We start from the raw sequence: 23,555 nt of genomic DNA, 5'->3' as shown, positions 1-23,555 counted from the left end.
AGAAATGCAAGCTGCTGCTGATGCCCCTCTGTGTCCATCAGGTTGTTCTCAACTGTGTGTAATTTGCAACAACTGAGACCCCAGACAGGAAGTGACTGGGGACGAAAGACTTCAACTCAGCTTTACCCATGGTATTACCCATGGTTATGGGCTTCAGTCTTGACACTACTGCTACTTCAATATCTGCAAACCAGGGATCTATATTATGAGAAACACACATTAACGAACTTTCTGCAGTTTGCGCTATGTGTGAGGGCAAGCTGTGACATAACCGAGGCTATTTGAGTGTCAGCATTCCCACCAGGCCAATGAGAAAAGTCTTGGGTGAGTGACACAAAGAAAGGTTGGTGCTGACTTTGTTGAGCTCTGAGCAAACTAGCACTTCACGTGAATTATCCTGACCATAGCAATCACAGCTATTTATTAGGCTTCCCACACAAAGCATATGTGACTACATGGCTTGCCTAAGTGTTCCTGCAACATTAATACATGCTGAAGAGCATATAAATTGTAAGGAAGCAAACAGGAATGTTCTTTCAAATTGACTAAGAATGGCAGATTTAATCACACTTCTCTGGTATGCACTCTTTCTCTAATTCACAAGTATTGACAAATATTGATGGATATAATAGAGAGCTACTGTCAGCAGAAGGGGAATTTGTAAAATAATAAACCATGTGATACTTGAAAAAAACATCAAATAAGAATAACGTTGACATGCTTTGGCATGTTGCCTCAGGGAAAACCTTTATTTTGTTTTTAAATCCACCCCCCCACACACCTTCCTTATCATTGTTGACTGGAGGACACTGAGCTACTTATGAGGATTTGTTTTCAAGTGCTGAACCCTCCAGACTGATAGACCACAGAGCCTCTTTGAAGATTCACCCTAGACATGTTACAAGGACTGTCTCTTCTCCCTGCTACCTCAGGACAGTGAAGAGTCACAGCCTAGAGAGTGACCTAACACTGTTGCGCAGTGACATGGCTGGGTCAGTGATGCCACGGAGCACTATAGTATGGAGTGTGTTGCTCCGATAATGCTTTTAAACACTGTAATTGATTGAATTCCTTTACAAATCATCCTAGAGCCAGATTCATAATGCTGAAACTTATGATACAAGAAACTGCAGTTTTTCTAAGAGAATCAAAGCCAATAAAAAGTGATCTAATCCGATATATGGTGCATATTAAGCTCAAGTAGCGTATACGTATATGTTTAATGAACATGTATGATAAAACAGCAGTAAGATAAAGCAGCAATCATAAGCATCCACATCCCCTTAGGTTTGTGGGAATTCAAACAGGCTTGGGTGAGGCCTCAGGATTAATGTTGCTTCTTGGCAGTGATGTGGGCATAATCCGTCTTCTACACCTAATAGAGAGCAAACATGCTGGAGAAGACAAAGATGGAGCATACACATACACACAATGTCCATGTAGGAGGCATGCACTGGGCAGAGGCTATCTGACAAACATAAAACTTTCATCAAACTTGAATGAGTAATGAGTAAATGATACTTTTGCTTGTACACCACCATAGCTAAAGTACTTAACATGATGAGCTGACAAACCATTTCAGTTCATCATAAGACTGTGAAAGACATACCCTTAGATCTGTACAAATTCTCCAGCTGTGCACACATTTCATAGATGGACAAAGATCTACACGCACTATGTTCATGCACTCAATCCTGTGCAGTGATCCATCAGCACCCCTACATACCTGACTATGCACCTTTGAGCGAAAGCATGCATGTTGAATATGTGTACAGAACCATAAGGCACTGCATTGTCACACAGTCAGGGGCATCTGTGGGCAGCCAACCAGTGCAACTGGCAACAGATAAACAATGGCAATGCCGAATGCTAATTAAACTGAGTGCATTAATCAGCAAGCAAAGTCAGACTCAGGCTGCGAGGCAGTAAGATACTGTCGTTTGAACAGTACTATTAGCATTCATGTAAGTGTCTCCACTATATATATATAAACAAAGTGTATTTTTCAAGCAGCTGCAAATGTTCTTGTTCATTATTACTACTATTATAATGATAACCAGTTAATCGTACAAATCAGGAAGTTACAAGAATACATCTCAGAGTGAATCTCTGAGTGAATACAATACTTTTTCATTAGACATTAATCTGAAAGAGAGAGGCTCACCCAATAAAGTATCTGGGATGCTGCGTGAGGATGACTGTGTTGACAGGAAGTGTTAATAAGCTGGGGTTAGAATTCGCTTTAGAAATGGCTGGAGGGGACCTTGAAGACATCCTCCCCAATGAATAATACACAGGAAGGGAAGTACAAAAGGATGTATGCAGGTATTGTGCCACTTAACTGTGCCCTGCTGGGGAGATGTGCACTGATGAGTTGTGAAAGCCCCCACCTATAGCGTAGCCACGGCTGAGGTAATGGGAGACATCCTAGGGGTTGGTGTCAATGCTCTTAAGGAGTTTCAGTGACACACAATTGATGCAGGAAAAGACAAGCATGGCATTGTATTAAGGGAGAGGGTCTACATGACTAACAGAAATATCTCACTGATCCGTGACAGACTTTACAAAAAAGGCCTATTCAGGTTCTCTATCAGAACAGCTATAATGTTACAAACAGAACAAATAATCTTTATCAGCAGTATTGGCAAAAATTGCCAAGCATATCACATGACTTGTTTAATTTTACACTTCTTTAAACATAATATTAGTCTATTCTCTGATGAAGTTCTGCTGAAATAACTTTATATATTAAACCTTTACATGGTAAAAATGTTTGTATTCAGGAATTCTATGGTGTGAATGTTAAAACCACCTTGAATTGTGCAAATGTGGAAAAAAAAAATCAAAGGGAGCATGGCTTTCAGTATGGTAAAAGCTCAAATCATTCAAAAGCATACCATAAAAGTCTGATAAGCATACTATAAAGTCTGATTAGTCCATAAATGGCTTTGTCATTTGACAGATTTTACCTTATTGCAAAGTGCCAAATGCATATGATGATGAAGCAAAGCCATTTCCTAGCATGTTTCTGCAAATGGTAGTGCTCTGCAAATGTTTTTTCACCAATCCTCTTAGAAAGAATCTGCCTAGTACCTGTGGTCAAAAACACTCTTTAACATGAACAAAAGCACAGTCCCAAAAAGCCATTATCAAGAAACCCTCAGGCATTCCTAAAAACCTTAAGCTAAAAATCCTGAGGAAATCTTCACCTTGAATACTTAGGTTGGAATAGAGCAGGTTTATATATGGGTTAAATATATAACACTTATATATAAACCAATACTTTATTAATATCATACATCAATATATTTTTATTGTGTCTTTTGTTATGGCTCACTGAACTTGAAACATTTACGGCATTTAGCAGATACTCTTATCCAGAGCGACTTACAACAGTGCTTTGTCATTTACTCATAGAATACATCCTAGCCAGTACAGCAGGTTAGAGTCCAATATGCAAATGATCTAGAATACTGTAGAAATACAAGGATCACTACTGATGCCTAAAAGTACAAAAAGGTCTATCTTATACAATAATAAGTGTAATAAACAATAAGTGTTTAAACAACATCAGTGTAAAACAATACCCTACAATAAGTACTAATTTAGTCAGTCAATATGGGAGCAGGGTCAGTTGTTATTTAAATATTCCACGAATAGATGGGTCTTCAGTCTGCATTTGAAGACTACAAGGGATTCTGCTGTCCAGACAGTAAATGGGAGTTCATTCCACCATCTTGGAGCCAGGACAGAAAATGGTCTCAATGCTTGTCTTCCATGACTTCCATGATAACACTAAAACTCTGAAGTGTATCCTGCCAGCTTGAATTAGAGAATATGTGTACTATACCATACCATAACGGTTAACCATATAGGAATTTAATTATATATATATATATATATATATATATATATATATATATATATATATATATATATATACACCCCCCTTAAATGCTTCTTTTGGGTTTTCCCCGTCTTGTATCAGTAAACTTCTAGACATCGCTACAAGTAAAACCTAAGCTTTCCTGTTTTTCTAAGACAAATAAACCTGCTGTCTGTTACTGTGGACATATATTTCTGAACAACAAGCACAGTTTTATTCCTAAAGTTTAATTTTCTGAATGTTTTCAATATTTTACAAACAGTTGACAGGACCGTTTACTTTTTCTGGGTAGCAGAGACTAGTGGCACCATCTCAAATGATTTCCGCCCTATGTAGTGCATTACGTTGGGCATGAAATGGCAGAACCACCACCCAAATAGTGCATAATACATCTTACCTAAAGCAATTTATATTCAGGAATAGTTTCGATAACTCCTTATTTAACATTCACTCACTTAACTGAAATGTTTTTCATTTTTAAGGTAGTTGGCACGGCTGCCCCTCCCCTGGAGTTGCGGTTCCCACGGCAACACCTGTCATGCCTTCCAATTGCTTCCTTGTTTTTGGTTTCGTTCTGTTCTGCCTCCTCGTTTCACTCTCCGCTCTAGTTATTGAGTACACCTGGGTGTAAATTAGCCTTTGATAGTTTGTCTATTTAAACCCTGTGCTGAGTAAGCCTGGTTGTCGACTATTGTGACCTCTATACACTGCGTCCTTGTTTTTAGCACCGATAGCACGTTACTTCTATGTACGGTTGTTCGGTCCCTGGTTCTGCTCGCTAACGTTGTCTAGCGTTGTTACTACTTTGTTCCCCGCTTATCGTGTTTTAAATTTGTTTTGGTTTATGTCGTTAGCTTGCTGGTTTTGTTTCGTTTGTTTCCTTCGTGTTTAATAAACATCTCTCTGGATTTGTGTTCTGCCTTCTGCCTCATCCCTGTTACAACGTCACAATAGTACTCTTAGTATGGACTAGGAGTCATTTGATACGGGATCGAAAGTCTCTATTTAAGCGGCAGAATGAAAGAACCTGACTAACTTACCAAGTTAGCTAACGATAAAAAGTCTCTGTACTCTGAATATACCTTTTCTCTACTTCGGCCATTCTGTTCCTCACTCCGACAGCCAAACAAGTTGTGCAGTTTCATTCATCCTGTTGGATTATTTTTATTGTGTACCTTTTCAGCTCCTCTTTTGCGCTTTTTTGATGCTTGCTCCATGCTTTCTCCATTTTCCACTCATTACTAAACTGTTTTTGCGGCTGTTGTGATTACGGGTTATCCTGGTAAACGGTATTTCCGTAAGTGGCTGACAGACATGCTCTAAGGATACCGTCGACCAATACATACTTCAATATTAGAATACTTAATTCGGGTTCTATTTTTAGCTCTCTCGGCGGCCCACACAAAGAGCAGCTCGTTGGGAATTGTCGGGGAACTCCCGATTAGAGCTTAAAAAGGTTCTTGCCTTGTGGGCTCGCTGACAAGACCCTGTAGTTGGCTTGGCTTTTATGATCGAGAATCTCAGTCTGAGCTGTAACCCTTGTTGCCACTGGACAGACTGAGAGAAAAGTCTATTTATCTAAACCGCGTGCTTTCAAATGTGTTGTACTTAAGACCTAAGAGACAGGAAAAGGGGGCAATACAAATATAAGTGTTGTCCTCCTAGCGAACTCACTTTCTGCCCTTAATGGAATGGTATGAGAAGATGTAGCTAGTTTTTTTGTAGTGCACTGCAGGGGTGTGGTCTTGAACAGGACTCTTCCTGCATGCTTATTCTCTGCATGGGAAGGCTGGTGTGATCAAACAATGGCCAAAGTGACTTGAATGATGTGGGGCTAACTAGTGCTTCAAGGGGTATTACATTGCATTGTATTGCCACCAAAATTCACCAGATTATGCAGATATATTCACAGGTTATGTTCCTATATGCAACTGTTTCGCCAAATTCTGTGGTTGCACATTGTGTAGATGTATACAGGTTGTGAATGCAAGAAATTAATAAGCCAAATGACTCCTGCATTTTATATGGTGCACTATAAATAAGTATGCATATTATTCTACTTCTAAGCCATGCACATGTTTGGTTTCTGTACAAATTCTGCACCAGGAGAAGACAAACATTCTCTATTTTTCGTCTACATCCAAAGAGGAATATTTTACAGCTCTCATGAGAACACTGAAAAGAAAAAGGGTGGAAAAAAGGATTGCTAGGGAAAGAGAAAGAATGGGTGATGGAGTGTGTGAGGACATAAGGGTGGGTTGGAGGCAGTGCAGCGATGGGAATAGCATGCATTAAGCACTAATGTCTTGGCCAACTAAATATGGACTATGGGATTAAATATATAAATAGCAATGCGTGATCAGAATTGCTCCATTCTTTCATGCACTGTCATCTCTGTATGAGAGGATAGGAGTACTGAAAGCACTGGACAAATGCTTGCAGTCACTATGACCAAACAGCATTCCACAAGATTACCACTAAATACATTTTATTGCCATTATACTGTATACTGTGTCATTACTAAACAGTTTACTGTACCTAAAAGTGTTTTATGGCCTTTAGTACCATCATGTTGGAGATCATCTAGAGACTATGCATTATGCACTGATCATCTTCAGCACTATGAAGAATGAACTCTTGAGCTACATCAACAGTCTGTTCATAGAGACGAATATGGATACAAAGTGTCATGTAGTGGTACTTATTCTAGATTAATATCCCTCTGCTTGTGGTTCCCTCTAACAGAAGAAGTTAGATATTACCAACAATGCTGCCTTATTTTTATCATCACACCAAAAGTGGTGCTCAGCAGCTACTTGGTTTGTGTATTAGATTATAACAGTAAAAACAAAGAAAATTTAAATATTTTCAGTTTTAGTCTTTAACTAACTATGCAGCATTACCACCAACACATCAATACAATACACTTTGCAGTGTATGACTGGTTATTTTTGTTTGTCTGTTTTAATCTTTTATCCTTTTAATGTATTTTTTCTACTTTTTTTCCCCTTGTTTATTTCACTGTGCGAAATTACTGTCTTACATGACACTCTCCCCCTGCTCAGACTTCAAACTGCAATGAGGGACAGGATGTAGGAGTCCCACACCATGTTTAAATGTTTGTGTGGAACGCCTCTTCAGCATTTACGTGGACCTGGCATTTCTCAGTGCCGTTACTGAGCTGGCCATACTAGGGCTGCAATCAACCACTCAGTCGTGATTTTAGAGTCTTGGAGTGCCCTGAATGACTCCAGGCTATATGACAACCTACTCAAGTGCCGATATTACACAGATCACACTCTCGTGATAGAAGAGTGAATATTCCCTTAAAAAGGGATCAGACCTCAGCATGGATCCTTTTCCCAGTAACCCAGTCTTCAAATAACACGAAGCAACACTGGCCCAAATGAGGCAGAATTAAACCAGTGCAAACAGGTCACTGTGTCTTCCACTGGCCATGTCTTTTTAAGGCATTGTGAGCAAATGAGCCCCACATTTGCATTTCAGCTTCCTCTTCCTGGGGCTGAAATTAGACATCATGACAAGCGTATGCTAGAACCTACACGCACACACAAATGTGTGTTCACAAACTCTATGAAACAAAATCTCTGTACAGTCTCACAAGCACAAGGCTCTCTATATCTGCCTTATTCTCACACACATACACTCATCCATGGGAAAAGCATGCCTCTGTTTGCTTGGTTCTTTCATCTATCCAAGAAAAGCTTTCTGCATCCTGTATCATATCTGAACCGAGTTCATATCTCAGACACATAAGTGTCACTGAAAACCCAGTGAGCCCACAGCTCTCTCCCACACATCTCCAGAGAATCAGATGGTCTCTTGGTCCTTCTCCCATCCTGCCATGGTGGCAATTGATCAGCATCTTTAAATGTGCGTGAGATTTTTTGTTCAACAGCACCTCAGGGGATGTGCATTTTCATGTGCGTAGTCTGTGTGGTGCTTGGTGAGAAACATCAAGAAGCGGCAGGGCACCGCGAGTTGCGAGTAGCACATGGGCCCACCTTCCTGTTGGGGGACAGTAGCCACCTATATCTCATGGCCCTGACCTTAACTACAGGAATGACACACCAGGGACAGAACTGGAAGCAGAGTCGGGGCTAAAGACTCCTGGGTGTAAGAGTACAAAGGATTGTGGAGATGTGCTTCATGGTTACTTAAGAAGGACAAGCATATGGCAATAAAAGAAGATTTAATAAAAAAGGGATGTCCTCACTGGCAGCGTGTCTCGTGGTTTTGGAGACCAGATAGAAGGGAAAGGCAATGCAAAGTGTAGAGAAAAAGGAGAGAGGTAGGGGTTATTGCGCATGATATATATTAGTTGAGGTGGGGTTTATTGCGCATGATATATTAGTCAAGCCCAGATGTGTACTCAACATCAAATCCTCTGCAGAGTTGCCACTGGAGCACTGCTCCAAATACCAATCATGTGCCCCACTGGTTGCCCCGGCAACAGCACTACTCTCCTATATAGAGAGCAGCAGGCATGCACGAAGAGCCCCCCCCCCCCCCCCCCCCCCCCCGTCTCTCTGTCATGGTCTCTCCGCTTTACTCCGGTCTTTGTCATCCGTCTTCGCTCCTCCCTCCCTTCTTTGGCTACGGCGCTGTCCTCCCCTGCACCTGGAGCTCGTTGCACAGGTCTTCCTTCAACTGTTTAGCTCCTCTTTTGTCTCTGTGGAGCTTGTGGTCGGTGGCGGTGGCGGTGGGCAATGAAAGGTGACAGTAGCGAAGGTGGATAAAGTGCCTGTGGCTCCCTCTAGACAAGTCGGGTTTCCTCTGCTCCCCTCACCTCACCTCCCCCAATACATCCACCTCCATGGTGTAGCATATGTGGCTCAGGAGATTGTTGATTTCGCTGCAGCATCAGTCATGCTGCGATCACCTGAGGCTCGGTTTCCAGGCAACAGCATCATCTGGACACATTCCATGAGCCAGCACTGGCCCCACCATGTTGGGAAAGATGTGAGCATGTTTTGAACATTTGCCAGCGGTTTCTGATGCTCACCAAAGATGTTAGGCAAGCCAAGTTAGTTCATGGCTTCAGTTACCACTTAAACTCACTCTGCTCAGTTCAGAAATTTGTAGTATTAAAAACAGCTTCTATAGGCTAGAGTGGCAAGTATGTAACCTTCCCTTATACTTGAGCAATAGCAGGAAAAGAGTCTAAATCTAAGAACTCTGGGCAGTGCTGAAAGAAGCCTGGTATAATATACCAGAAGATTACTTCAGAAAACTTCAAGAAAGTCTCCCCAAAAGAGTTCAAGATGTGTGCCAAGGGAGGCTCTAAATGTTGACTTTTTCCTGTAGAATACTTTATTTTTCTTAAAATTGTGTTTTTTACAAATTTACTGTACATATTGCCTGTATTTTTGTTAGGTTCTTAATAAAGAGACTGAAATGAATATATTACCATTGCTAAAACAATAAATCAACTAAGACTTTTGCACAGTGCTGTACTTTTCTGGTTTCCTTGGTGATAGATGTAACTCTAGTAGTGGCTGTAGCATCTATCCTGTAAATGATCACTGGGTTTCCACTAGAGCATCTCTCCTCACCTAAGCTAACTTGCCTGTCTTCCCCATGCTGGTGTCCCTGTCTTCCCATCCATTCAGAGAAACAGCATGCTGTCCTTTTACACTCTACTGGGTTCAGCCCTGCCAGACTGGCCTCTTCCATTCTACAGTCTTTACTGTGTGTGTGCACACACGCACAAACAGCAACCGCCACAGCTGAAATGAAAAGAGCAGCATTTAGATACGGACTTTAGCATTCAAAATGACTCCAAAAGTCAGGTTATGTCCACATTATCATTTGGAATTGGATCTGTGGAGATGTTTTGTCTGTCATATTACAGATTGACCCATGGAGATGTTTTGTCTGTCATATTACAGACTAGCATGTGGAGATATTTTGTCTGTCATGTAAATCACTTCAGCTACAGGGTGTTGGAATGGATCTGTCCCATTCAAGTCTAAACCTCCATCAAAGGAATGCTGGATTTGTCTGCAGTGCCCTCTATTGTCTGTCATAGTCAATACAAATATCAGTCTGTGCAGAGGGAGCGAGAGGGGGAGGGAGAAAGGGACACGACCAAAGGTAGACTCAATTAATGCATTTACCTCTTATAAAATATAAAAACATAATGACATCAACAGAAAAGTAACTGTATAGGTATACAGGAGGAAATGAAAGAGGCAAACCATCCCACATAATAACCTTACAGAAGACTGAATCTATCTACCTTTGTTCTATCGCCTTATAATATTTTTTCCTTGTCAAACCGCAAAAGGTTACTTTGATCCACAGGCATCTTTTTCCCCATCTTAGCCTGCCATGTATGTAATACCTCTGAAAATTATTTCCTGAACACAGACTAATCCTAGTCTTACACTAAATTAAATTTTAATGGACATTAAGAATATTTCGTCATACATAATGCCTTGAATTAAATGTTTTTACTGATATCTTTCTGACATTATTGTATGAAGACTATGCAACATACACACATATAATCCAAATTAATTTACAGCTATCCAGATAAATTCCCATCTAATTTAGCCTGGATTGTTGTAATTATATATGCCAGTTCTAGAAGGACTGGAGGAATGTGTGATTGTCTAGTATCCTGTTTAGAGTTCCTGAGAGAAAGATTCTGAGCAGACCTAACCTAGAGTAAGAGCATTTTACCAAACAGGATTACAAACCAAGGTCATTGACACCATGGCACCTTATCCAGCACTTCCAGCCAATGAATGTGCCAGTGCTTAAGCCTCTTACAAAGTCCTGGGGGTGACATCAAATAAAGAAAGCACTTTTGGCAAGTTTTACACCAATTTAACACCAATCTCCTAGCAATGCACAATTATTCTGACACTAGTAGTGTAGTCTTGGACTAAATGTTTTTACAGTGACCTTGTTCCTTTACATTTGCTAATCTTCACTGTATAAATTTTTTCATTAAATTGTACAGAAGCAATGACATAATCCATGAATTGGACAGATTATGCTAATGTGCACTATGAGTAATGAGCACTTTTATCTAGATGGAGATCGCTAAACTATGCTGTGATGGACACCATCAGTTAGGAAGCTTAAATGGGTGCTCTGGCTACTATTCCAGAGAGCTAGCTCTTTGGTCCAGTGGTCAGCGCTCATATTTACCTCCTGTCAGCCCTGGGTTTGAGTCCTGGGTAGGATGGCTGCCTTTGTTACACATGCCCAGGATGCACAGTATGCATGTTCCAATCATCCTTTGAGTGTCAGTGAGAACAGATAAACATTAAGGTCAAGGAAAGCAAGAGAGAGAAAAAAAATCACCCAGGTTCCAAAAAAAATACAGAAAGTTATAACTGTAGTTTACATATAGCTGCTTGGAATGATGCCACTTAAAGCACACCCACTTTGCAATAGACACTGTGCTGGTGATGCTGTCTCAACAGCAGACTGAGCAGGAGGGGGGCAAAAATGCTCCAGCATCATTAAATGTGGGTTTACTGAGCTGAGAGAAGGTGTGGGCCCGCGTGGCAGCATGTGGGAATGTGGCCCCTGAATTTACAAATTTACAAATTAGTCTTCCCTCCCGTGCAAACAGTGCTATTGACCTTTGCATCCCTTAAAGCCTGGGGGAAGAGTGGTGGAAAGAGAGGGAGATGGTCATTTGGCAGAAACACTTTCAGCCAAACATTGGACTTAATAAAACACAACCACTGTGACAATTGTCCTGGCCTGATTCAATTACGAACAAGTGCTAATAGGTTTGCCAATTGCGGGCAACTTGATTGCAAGTGATGCAGCAGGACACATATAGCCTCCACGGGACAAACGTGGCTCTCAGCAAGGCAGACGGAGAGAGGGAGAGAGAGCTTTTGTTCGCATGCACACCTACACACACGTTACATCCTCTTACCAGAAATGGCCCCATGTGTTGCACCCCCACACCAGGCTGCAAGAGAAACCAAGAGTAAGGACTAAAAAAGAGGAAATGCAGAAGATAGGCAGAATAATAAGGGAGCAGGGAGGGATGAGTGAGAGAGAGAGAGAGAGAGAGAGAGAGAGAAAGAGAGAGAGAGACTGTAAATCCCCAGTTTTTATCTGAAAAAAAAAACACTTCCATGGTTCCTGTCAAAATGTATGTGCTTAACAATCTGATCTGTTTCGGCCTGTCGAAAAGAGAGCTCAAAGCTTGCTTTTGAGTGTGTGCGTGTGTGTGTGTGTGTGTGTGTGTGTGTGTGTGTGTTTGTGTGTGTGCCTGAGAGAGAGAGAGAGAGAGAGAGACACTGACTAGGTGAGGGGCCTAATCTGCTCTCTCCATTTCCCATAGGATATCATAGCTTGAGTTTTCAATTTGACTCCAGCCATGGGCACTACTACAAATCTGGGGGCTCTGTGCATTTCGTCTAGTTGCACGGCTATCTATTAGCCCTGCTTCTCTTTGTCACAGACAAAATCAATTTCAATTAAAATAAGCATGGCACTGGGCCCATCCCTCCTTTGATGCCAATCAGTACACTCTGGAGTGAGAGAGAGAGAGGAACAGGGCTAAGGGAGATGGAAGTCTTCCTTTATCTCAGAATCTCTTTCCCGCACCCTCACACACATGCTATGATTAACTCTCATGTAGGAATGCTAACCCATGTGTGATATGCTCCCTGTGAGCCGTGTGTAATGGGAGGTACCTTTGACATTACTGCCCCTTTGCTTATTAGGCACAATGTGGCTTTTACACAGGCAGAAAATAGATTCCTTGCACTGAAGAAAAATCCCAGTAAAATTGTTGGTTGAGGACCTTGGCACTTAACGAAAATGTTGATTAAATGACATTTTCTAGCCTGAGAAAAACTGCATTTTCAGAAGTTACAGCTTAGAGAACATGCAAAATGTAAGCTTCAAGATATCTATTAACATAATGGTATAAAAATCTATTGTATCTTATTAAGATAACATACAGTTACCAATCTACACAAAAGAAATGAAAAAGAAAAAAAAGTAGAGAGGAAAAAAAAGTCACATTGTACATTATTATGCTTTGAGCTTACATCTGTGAGATGATCGATACAAGGCACATTTGCTACACTGGTAAGTCTCAATGACTACACTATTATATATTTTAATCCAGACTAATGATATCTGATAAACTAGAGATCCTAGAAAATATTAACTCATTAAGAATGTAGTGCTGCGTCATGCCAAAAGATAAGAATTACTGTATGCGTAAGGATATCCTATACCCTTCAGAGGGGTCACTATTCAGTCAAGTCTTATCCTAAGTGCTGTTACTTACATAACTACCACTAGTGAAGTGATGCGCGCGTGTGCGTGTGTGTGTGGGAGAAAGAGAGAGCGAGCAAGAGAGAGTGAGTAAGAGAGCATGAAACAACCAGTTTATTCTACCTCTCTGATGTCCCAACATTCCTGATAATAAACTGTGCGTCTTTCTCTCTCTACTGTGCTCTCACCCCCCAGCTCCATGATGAGATGAGGCATGAAAGATAAGAAAAGGTATTATGTAAGGCCTGCATGGAATTACAAATCAGAGTGGAAGCCTTGCGTGGGAGGGTAGCTCTAAAATAGCCTGGATTGCTTGCTAGTGGTGGTGGCACCGAAACAGCATTTGCCTTCCACCTCAAAATGCAGTGAATTTCTGAGAACTCTAAATGTTCTCAGGTTCCCCCCTCTGTTGTGACAAAAAACTGACTGCAGAAAATTCAGAATGTCAAAATGCCTCCATCTTGTACCATTGCCTTGCACTCATACATTCACTTTTTCCAAGAGAGAGAAAAAAAAAGGTTTAATGGGTCAATTAACCTGAAAAAACAGTGACTCAGCATTATGCATTTAAATAGGAAACAGATACTGTTGAATACTCACAGGAAGAGGGATTTGTGCAAATATTTGTAATAAGTATAAGTGGTGTCATGCAGACCATGAAGAGAACAATGCCAGTGGGAGGGAAAAAAAGCAAAAAAAAAAAAAAGCAAAAAAGAAATTGCAGAGGTCTTTCCAGTGGACATTGGCCAAGTCATCCTTCTGGCCTCCCTCTCTCTCCTTCCATTATTTGGAGAGTAAACCTTACAGCAACTAGTAAATCAAAGCCACGGCTCCACCACAGACCGACACAACCTGCTTCTAAAGCCCATGTGCCTACCCTGCCTCACCTTCTACAATCAGCATGTAGTTGACTGTGGTAAGGTCACTCTCTAAACAAAAACCAAACACAAGATCACTAAATCGCACCACCGCGTAGCGACAAAATCCAATCTGCGGTGTATAAAAGTTCTGATGAGACAGAAGAGGGTTATTAGATGTCTCTATTTCAGCAATGTTTTCATACAGCAGAAAGAAATTTGCTATCATCGGCCTTGCATGATTGAAGTCAAGTCCTCTATGAATATAAAGGGGATAGGGATACTTTTCTATAAACAGAATTGTGAAGGTTGATAATGTGCTTCACATGCAAATAAATATCATCATGAACACAAGGGATCTTCTCTGCTTGTAGCTCTCTCTCTCTCCCTCTCTCTCACTCTCTCAATTTTTCTTTGTCACTCTGTTTCCCTCTTCGAATATGTGAATACTTTGATATGTAAATCTTCTGGTTAGACAGGCTCATTGTCATAGCTTTGTTCTTAAGCTGCTGAGAGGCAGAATTAGTGGAAAGAGAAGGGAGATATATAACCCCCCCCCCCCCCCCACTCGCACACACACACACAGACACACACACACACCAGTACCACCACCATCGCGCCAACCCGTTTCCCCTATGGCAACGGCACCGCACTGCACCAAAATAGAAAGAAAGCGAGAGAGAGAGAAAGGAAAAAGTCTCCCTAGTGAGGGAAGCACATTCTCCATTTATCTGCCTTGCACCTAACTGACAGGTGAGGGGCTGCCTTAAGCCCCCAAACAATCATGTTCTAGTCATCAGCTCCATTAGCACATTTTGCCTTCAAGTTCCTTCAATTAAAAAACTCTACAAAGATCTACAAAACAACCACATGCTATTCAGTCCTCCTGTTTGGCCACTGCCATTACTGTAAGTATATACAATTAAATATATTTATTAACTGAAGAGAAACATTTATTATCTGGCCTGAAAAACTGCCGGGTGTTTTTTTTTTTTGGTTTTTTTTTAAGCCGGGTTACATGTAAAATGCATGAATGCCACCTTATATCTTAAACACTAATAACATTTATTTTACATAATCTTTGGGTCCTTAAGAAAAGGCAGAAGACAAAGGAGTCACGCAACATCAAATTATCATATCAAAGTGGCAATGCCATATTATCATATTAGAGAAAGGCATTCCACAGGATCACAATGCCTTGGGTTCATTTGCTGTGCATATTCTCCTGCATGTGTGAAGATGGCTTTGATATGTACTCATAAAAGAAATTAAATGGATGAGGGAGAGTCATCAGTGCTAGCACCATTCTGTAACTGAGTGGAAAGCCAGCTGTGTCAGTTCATCTCAGACACAGGGCATGTATGGCTAGAACCTTGTGAGTACTGCTTTTGGTTATAGTACTTCATATCTGCAATCTGAAGGAGTTTAACGACAATCTTAACTCCATTAGAAGGGAAAGTGTTAGGCACAGGGTTGCATATATATAATGTTTCTGTGTCCCATAGTTTCACAAAGTACAAACTTGCAATTTAACCTACTATGATGCATTATTGGCAATCGGCCAATAATGTATGGCTATTTTAAAATAATCTTCAAATTGTGATGTTTGCTTCTATTATTTGTTAAGTGTCCATTGTTTCATTATGCTTTTCATTTATTGTTCTTTATTCATTTGCATTTTTCATCACAGTCAATTCACTTCTAAGTTGCTTACATTATGTTTATTGTAAACAAATTGTTAACCACTCCTAACTATAGAAATATTATTGCTATAGAAATATTATATGAAACAATTAGTCAAAATATATTAAAGTCTGAAGTTTGTAACTTCAAGAAAACAGGAAAGAAACTAAATTTACTGTCCATGAGCTTGAAAACGATTTAAATATACAAGAACCAAAGCATGCCCTTTCTCCAACATATACCTAAAAGTTCAACCCTCTACTCAGTAGTGGGAAGTGTGAAGTGGGAAGGAGCAGAAGACATGCAGGGAATGAGTGACCTCCCTCTTCATTTCTTCAGCAAAGAGAAGATTCAAAGTTTTTTCTTGAAACTAAGTCAATAGCCTCTTGCCCAGTGGTTAGAACAGACTCGGATTCCATGTTACCCTATTTTATTCTTTACATTTTCTTTGTTTAGTTGATTCTGCTTATTTCCTTATATATTAGCTTGTATTTGTCTGAATTCACTCATCATATCTTATATCAATCAAACTCGCCTTGCTATGTTGACTGAGATTGAGGTTTTATTGAATGGCAGTCGATACACCATTCCAGAATCATCAAAAGCAAGGACGAGACGCATGACCACTAATACCCCAAACTCCTACTTCTGAAAGAGAGTTTTAGGTCTTTTGGGATAGGCCTAACCAAACCAGTTCCAAAAAATCCTGCAGATCAAGAATCCTAGTTGTCATTGGCCTATATCGCTCGCACAGGGTCTAGCCAGCACTGCAATGGAAAATGGACACTCATTTTGGTTTGATGAAAACTGACACTTTCCCTCAGTGCCACCCAGACAGGTTGACATGGTCGAGCCCAACGAGTCGTAAGGGCAGGCATTTTCCCTTTTACGTTGCGCTACTGTTGATATATCAAAATTAGATCAGTAATGTTTTCCTCCCATCTGCAATGCATCCTCCTCAATCCTATAAGTATTTCTTCCTCCAGCTGTTGCATAAGTTTCTCCTGTTATACTTTAATCATGCTAGATTCTCACCACAAATCTTGTATGGTTAATAAGTTTTCTTTTTTGGTCGTTGTTTGGTTTGATAAGTAGACTTATCAGACATGTCACCAGGGCTCCGAGTGAAGCAACCACCCTTGTATTGGCCATAGCTGTATATCTTAGTTATGAGTTCGTGGGCCATAACTCTATATCTGTATTAGCATTATGAAGGTAGAGGCAGCAAATTTTCTGTCACATGTCTCTGCAATGCGTTTCTGCCCTAATTAATCTGGTTAACTATGATTGAGAATTTAATAAAGTGTTAAACCGCTACAAGACACATCAAGGCCAGACAGCAGAGGGTAAAGAAGGCACTGGCTCACTGGAGGCATTCAGAGAGTTCTCCACCAGGGCACAAGGCTATGGGATGAATTCCTTCACCCATAGGTCTTCACCCTTAACTAGATCTCGCTTTCCACCTCCCATTCAGGTGGATATCTTGAGCTCCATCTCTGCCTTTCTTTGTTCAACCCCAGTTCGCGGCCACGAATGGAGCTAATAGGTGTTCATTTTCCTGACCTACCTCAGGCAATATATTCACACAATATAAGTTTCTCAAAGACCACTCTTTGATGCTGTGTGAGACAGAGGCACTAAGCTTGCTGGTAATTGGTATCATTTACGACATTTAGCTGACGCTTTTATCCAAAGCGACTTACAATTATGACTGAGTACAACTTGAGCAATTGAGCTCAGGAGCCTGGCAGTGGTGGGGATTGAACCAGCAACCTTCCAATAATAAGTCAAGTATCTTAACCCCTGAGCCACTACTGTATTATCTGCACAGTGTTGTTCTTGGACAGTAATGTTCTTACTTTTTCTCTGAGGGACAGTCTTCCCTCTGTGTATGTATGTCTCTAGTTGTTTTCTGGGGAGAGTTCCCAATTCTATCAGCTGCTTCATCTCTCTGTTTTCTACACCTCTTTTGTAGTCATGGTGGTAGTTCTTGACTATTCTGGACCCTGGTTTAATCACTAGGCTGGGCTAGTCAAGTGTGCCTTACCTCAACCAGCTCTTTTGTCCTTCTGATTTTTTCTAGAGTTTCTTTTGCCTTCCCAGGAGTGTAGCGAATAGAGCAGTGTGCTCTAGTACCCCACTCTTTCAGTTATATCCACTTTCATGTACAGATTACATCTCCTGCAACTATTCTCCACTCTTCTTTCCTTGCACCACCTCATCTGCACTTGAATCCATCTAGGAGGTCCCTCCCCTCCTAGAGTTTCCATTAGAGGTGCAGTCTGTCAGGGTGCCTCAACCCCGATCACCCTGGCAGCCTTGCTGCCCCATCACAAATAAAGGCATTTTAAGGCAGATTTTAAGTGCATTATGCATATGTTTGTTTCTAAGACAAACATAATTTGGTAAAGCTGTTTGCCTATATGCATTCATTTTCAAATTACACACAATTTTAGATGCATCCTCAGCAAATAGTTTTCTTCCAGAACTTTAGTTCCTCACCCTACAAGTGCTCTGCATATATGAGAATGTCTTCAAGATGGAAAAGCATCATAGGTGGCTGCCTTATGAAGCTGGTTAAGAGAACACCAAGGGCACGCAAAGCTGTCATTAAAGTAAATGATAGTTATATTGAAGAATCTAAAATCTTCACTAGTCAGTATTTATTTATAACAGCATAATCACAAAAAAAAAACATCAGCATGAGGACTTTGCAATGTTACCTCCAAGATATTGGGTTTAGGAGCCAACACCCAACTCGAGTTAACCTGAGTACTCTTGCAAATGGTGTTCATTCCCCTACATTAAACTCTCTTGCTTCTTTTTCTCCTCTCCCCTCAGATAAAATCCTTCAACTCCTGACTTCCAGCAATCCAACTACATGTCTGCTGGATCTGTGAGATCTGTTTCCTTTCATCTCTTTCATCAACAAAACCCGTCAGCCTTTGGACATGTATGAACCTGCATTCAAAGCCGCCAGGGTGATACCAAACTTAAAGGCGGCCACACTTGACAGCTCCAACATAATCAATTATGGACAGGTATCACTTCTCTCTTTCCCCTCAAAAGTCCTTGAACAAGCAGTTTACAATCAATTATCTTTTTCCCTCACCCAGAGCCACCTCCACGATCCCAATCATTCTAGCTACAAACCGGCACATTCAACAGAAACAGCTCTCATTGCAGTGAAAGAGAAACTTAATTCTGCCAAAGCTGCCACACTTTCATCCGCCTTGATTCTTCTGGACCTTTTGGCAGACTTTGACACTGTAAACCACCACATCCTCCTCTCTGTCCTCTCCAGGCTGGGTGTGACTGGCTCTAAATGGAAATGGTTCCAGTCCTCTCTGGAGGGACGGTCCCATCAGGTAACATGGACAGGATCCACATCAATCCAATCCATGTAGACTCTCCAACGGTGTGGACAACCAATTGTTGTTCTCAACTCAAGTTTCAAATCTGACCCGATCTTGCAGATTTCTCGTTGTAACATACGAAAGGATTTGGCCCTTTGCTGTCTCTTATCATCTCAAAGTTTTACTACTGCAATTCGATACTTGCTGGTCTTCCTCTAAGAGCCATCAGACCTCTGCAACTTGTCCAGAATGCAGCAGCATGACTAGTGTTCAATCTTCACATATCACTCTGCTACTGCGTTCCCTTCATTGGCTTCTGGTAGCTGCCTGCATCAGATTTAATCCCCCACAGACTAAGGGCATTTTCTTTGTTTTTGCAAATTTTCTTAAATTCACTTTAAAGGTTCTTATTTATAACATGACACCCATATGTTTCATATCAAAGTTCTGGCCAATCTCAGCTCTCTTCCTAATGAGGTGCCATTTGACCTATAGCACTGCACAAAGAATTAATATGGCCATAATGCTGAAAATTTGAGGTTCAATTTTAGAAATTTTAGAAAATCATATTTCATGTGAAAACATACCTTTACTCATGTGAACCAACTGTTATGGTGTTTGAAATAAGTAAGTTTACCAACATGCGGTGAATTTCACAAAAGCGGTGAAATATATTAATAGCATTATTTTATTAATATATTTCACCGCTTTTGTGAAATTCACCACACACACACACACACACACACACACACACACACACACAACTTTCACGCAAAAAAGTAGTAAATTAAAGTAAATTAATGGATGGTCAATTTTGTCAAACAAGAATCATGTAGTTTAGTAGCAGACATCATGCCTAAATGTGACCTAGCTATCCAAGTCCACTATTATAGCGATATTGTAAAATAACATTCATTTAGTCGTTGATCTCTTTTATTTTCGTATTCTTCTTCATCAAAGGAATCAAACCCTTCAGACTCTAAAGCTCAGTTACTTTCATCACTACTTTCCGAAATCGCTGCAACTTCAGCTGCTGTACACTTGTTGCACAACATTTTAGCAAGCTGGCTAGCTAGATGACACACAAATTCATCAATCACACACGGTGAGATGGATAAGACCTGAGTGACACAAACACGTGAATCACATGGTGAGAGGCAGATGTTGTGTATCTTAACCTATAATCTAACCTCTATATCTAAACTTGCATAGGCTCTTTATTCTTACTACCGACAAAATTAAAAGGGCAGACTCTACATATTCAGGAAATTTAAAATGTTTGAACCAAATTTCTACACTGTCTTATCACAAAGATAAATAATATTTGCGAAACATTGAAAAATGACGTGCCAGTGCATCTGTTGACCTCTAACTTAAAACTTTGATGGTTGCATACAAAGCCAAAATGGACCAGCCCCTCCATACATGATGTCAATATTTAAAGCCCAATGCATACCTCAGATACGTCGACCGTCAAGCATGGCTCGGCTTGAAACAACTATAAGTCTCATGGAAGACAAGCATCGAGACTATTCTCTGTCCTGGCTCCCAGATGGTGGAATGAACTTCCACTGGCTGTCTGGACAGCAGAGTCTCTTGCAGTCTTCAAATGCAGACTGAAGACTTATCAATTTGTGAAATATTTAGAATGACCATTGATTCTGCACCTGTTGGGTAACCAAAACTCTAGCACTTAGCTACTTTGATATAGTTTTACTGCACTTATCGTTGTCTGAGCTTATACTTACTTTGCACCTCTAGGCATCAGCCTGTAACAACAGTATTCTTTCAACAGTATTCTAGTTCAGTGGTATCTTGAGCTCTAGCCTACTGTACTGGCTAGGATACATTCCAAAGTATGGCAAAGAACTTTTGTAAGTCACTCTAGATAAACGCGTCTGCTAAATGCCAAAAATATATAAATGTAAATAATGAATGCACAACACAGAGCTGTGCACCTGGCATGGGCTTGGCAACATCACCACTGGACACTTAATGACTGGAAAATAATAGCCTTGCCTGCCAAGTGGCAATTCCAATGCCAATATGTGCCTTTCTGCCGAGTTACACCCATCATTCTGATGGGATTGGCCTCTTCCAACTGGACAATGTGCCAAGTTGACGAAGAGGACAAGATAAAGCATGCATAATTCCCAAATCTTACCAAGGGACCGACAGTGACCCAGCGAGATTTGCAGATCTGTAGACACTTGGCAATGATGCCTGAGCAGGTCTTGTACAGAAACACTATGCACTTGGTCTAAACAAGCAAGGTCTTTGAGGAAGTCCATAGGTGTATTCCACTAGCCTGTCACTTTTGAAAGTTGCGCTATATGGACTGTGAAGTTGAAGAATTAATATTAATTGTTTCCATCTTAAATCTGACAACAACAAAAAGATAAAATAACTTTAAAGTGATGGCATGGTGATGAGTATAATTATTTTAGACAAACTAACACTAAACTCAAAAGACAACAGACAAAGTAATCAAACCGTTCCTTACACATACTTCAATGAAAGTCCAGAAAAAACTTTTTCTTTAAAGAAAATAAGTGCCTACTGTGTTGTGGTATTTAACTGTGAATCTGGGGGGATTCATGAAAAGGGAGCAGACATGTATCTAGCACACATAGGTGAGTGTGAATATGCACTTCTCTTTATCTTAGTTCTAACGCCAGATTACATTAAAGCATTTTCCTTGAGTTGGCTTCCAATACACACAACTATTTAAAACAAATGACACAATAGAAAACAAAAGCATAGTGAAAGTGTGACAAGGCAGAGAAATTCTTGCAGATAAAAATGAGATGCAGGTTTAATCAGAACAGTATAATCTAAAACGAAGTCAAAACACAGGCAAGGGTCAGAACCAGTAGGATAAAGCCAGGGATCAAGCCAGGGTACTGAATAAATAATTGTCATTTCACTAATTTCACCTGAGCACAGTTATAGCCAAGATAGTCTTCCGTGTTAATGAATAAAAGAAAGTAATATAAAACACAACAATATATAAGAACAATAGCTATACACTTTTATACAGTTATTTTTCAGTAAACATTCTAGTTGTACTAATTTTGCCGAAGACATCCATGAATCAAACCAGTCTTCCTCAACTTGCTTTACCTAAATTGAGAAGGCAATCAACTTATTAATAACTGTTACAAATGCCATTATACACATTCTACAGTACAAAGATATTGGAAAGGCATCATAATTTCAAAAGGTGCATGACGTAGCAAGACATATAGAAAGAAGGCAGTATAAGCTGATATAGAGAAAGTACATGACAATTCAACAGTAATGACAACTATTTGGATCCTACCCATGATTTAAGCACAATTCTGAAGTGTTATGCATCACAAGCTATCATAATGAGGCAATGCACAATTTCTTGTTTATGTTGAACCTTAGCTCAAAACAGTTAAATATTTAAGTCTGGATAATACGACCGTATTAAGTGCATTATCGAAATTATTCAAGTTTGGTATCCTCATGCTGTACTTGAAGATCTGCATGCTTTTCAGAAGGTTATAATCCAATATCTTTCCCACAATGTAGAGTTTTAACAAGCATTGCAAATCTAACCACTCTAGAATGAGAGTCTATTCTTAAATTCCAAGAGGGGTGTTTTATAGCTTTTAGGTTTTCAGGAGAATTCAGGGATCTGATAATGTGGTAGAGCTCAGATATGATGAGGCCATGTGTGTTCTGCTTCTTAAAAGTTGGTCATCTAGGATGGGTGTTGTAAGGTTATTTCAAGGTGAAAGTGCAGTCAATAAAGGGGGGGGGGGACTACCATTCTCCACTACAACACACACAAACACCCCCCCCCCACACACACACACACCCTAATAAAGTGACTGTTGAGTTACACCTTACTAGTACTGGGTTGGACTCCCTTTTGCCTTCAGAACTGCCTTAATTCTTTGTGCCATAGATTCAACAAGGTGCTGGGTGTTTTTGGTCCATAATGACATGATGGCTTCAGTTGCTGCAGATTTATAAGTTGAACATCTTTAATGCAAATTTCCCATTTCAAAACATCCCACAAATACAAAGCAAATCGAGTCCACAGGTTCATTCCCTCATTGGTCAATTTTGACCCCTCTGTACCCGAGATGTACTACAAAGTTTGTAGGGAATATCCTGCAATAAAAAGGCTGATAAAAGTGGCTCTTTTTGTCTGAACTACAAATTTTAGAAATTGCTTAACAAATCTTACTGTTACGATGTGTATAGCAATGAAAAAGCCTCTAGCATGTCTGGAACACAACAGCATATCACACAGTTAAAAGAAAAATATGTTTGTTATGAAACCTTTGGTCATTTCTAACAAAAAGAAAATAGGTGAAAGTATTTTATGAGAATTTACATATAACTTATGTATGCATACTTATATGTAAATGATACTTTGAATCCAAAGATTTGTTTGGTACAATAGAAATTTGACTTGGGACAGTGAAATTTGTTTGTTAGAGATTGTGT

General features: G+C 40.2%; 1 protein-coding gene across 2 annotated transcripts in view; it reads right to left on the bottom strand.

Moving 5' to 3' along the window:
- slc12a5a (solute carrier family 12 member 5a) overlaps positions 1–23,555 on the bottom strand; it is a 113,826-nt gene that overhangs the window by 80,490 nt on the left and 9,781 nt on the right. The window contains exon 2 of one of the 2 annotated variants that reach the window (XM_027000666.2): positions 11,814–11,849. The exons of the other annotated variant lie outside the window; for it this stretch is intronic. Coding sequence (XP_026856467.2) covers positions 11,814–11,849 — 36 coding nt within the window. The remainder of the gene's footprint in view (positions 1–11,813; positions 11,850–23,555) is intronic. 2 annotated transcript variants of the gene reach the window in all.

The sequence above is a fragment of the Electrophorus electricus genome, chromosome 3 (assembly GCF_013358815.1).
Source record: "Electrophorus electricus isolate fEleEle1 chromosome 3, fEleEle1.pri, whole genome shotgun sequence".
In the NCBI taxonomy this organism is placed as follows: Eukaryota; Metazoa; Chordata; class Actinopteri; order Gymnotiformes; family Gymnotidae; genus Electrophorus; species Electrophorus electricus.
Note: the sequence above shows the minus strand (reverse complement) of the source record. Positions and strands in the feature narration are given on the sequence as shown.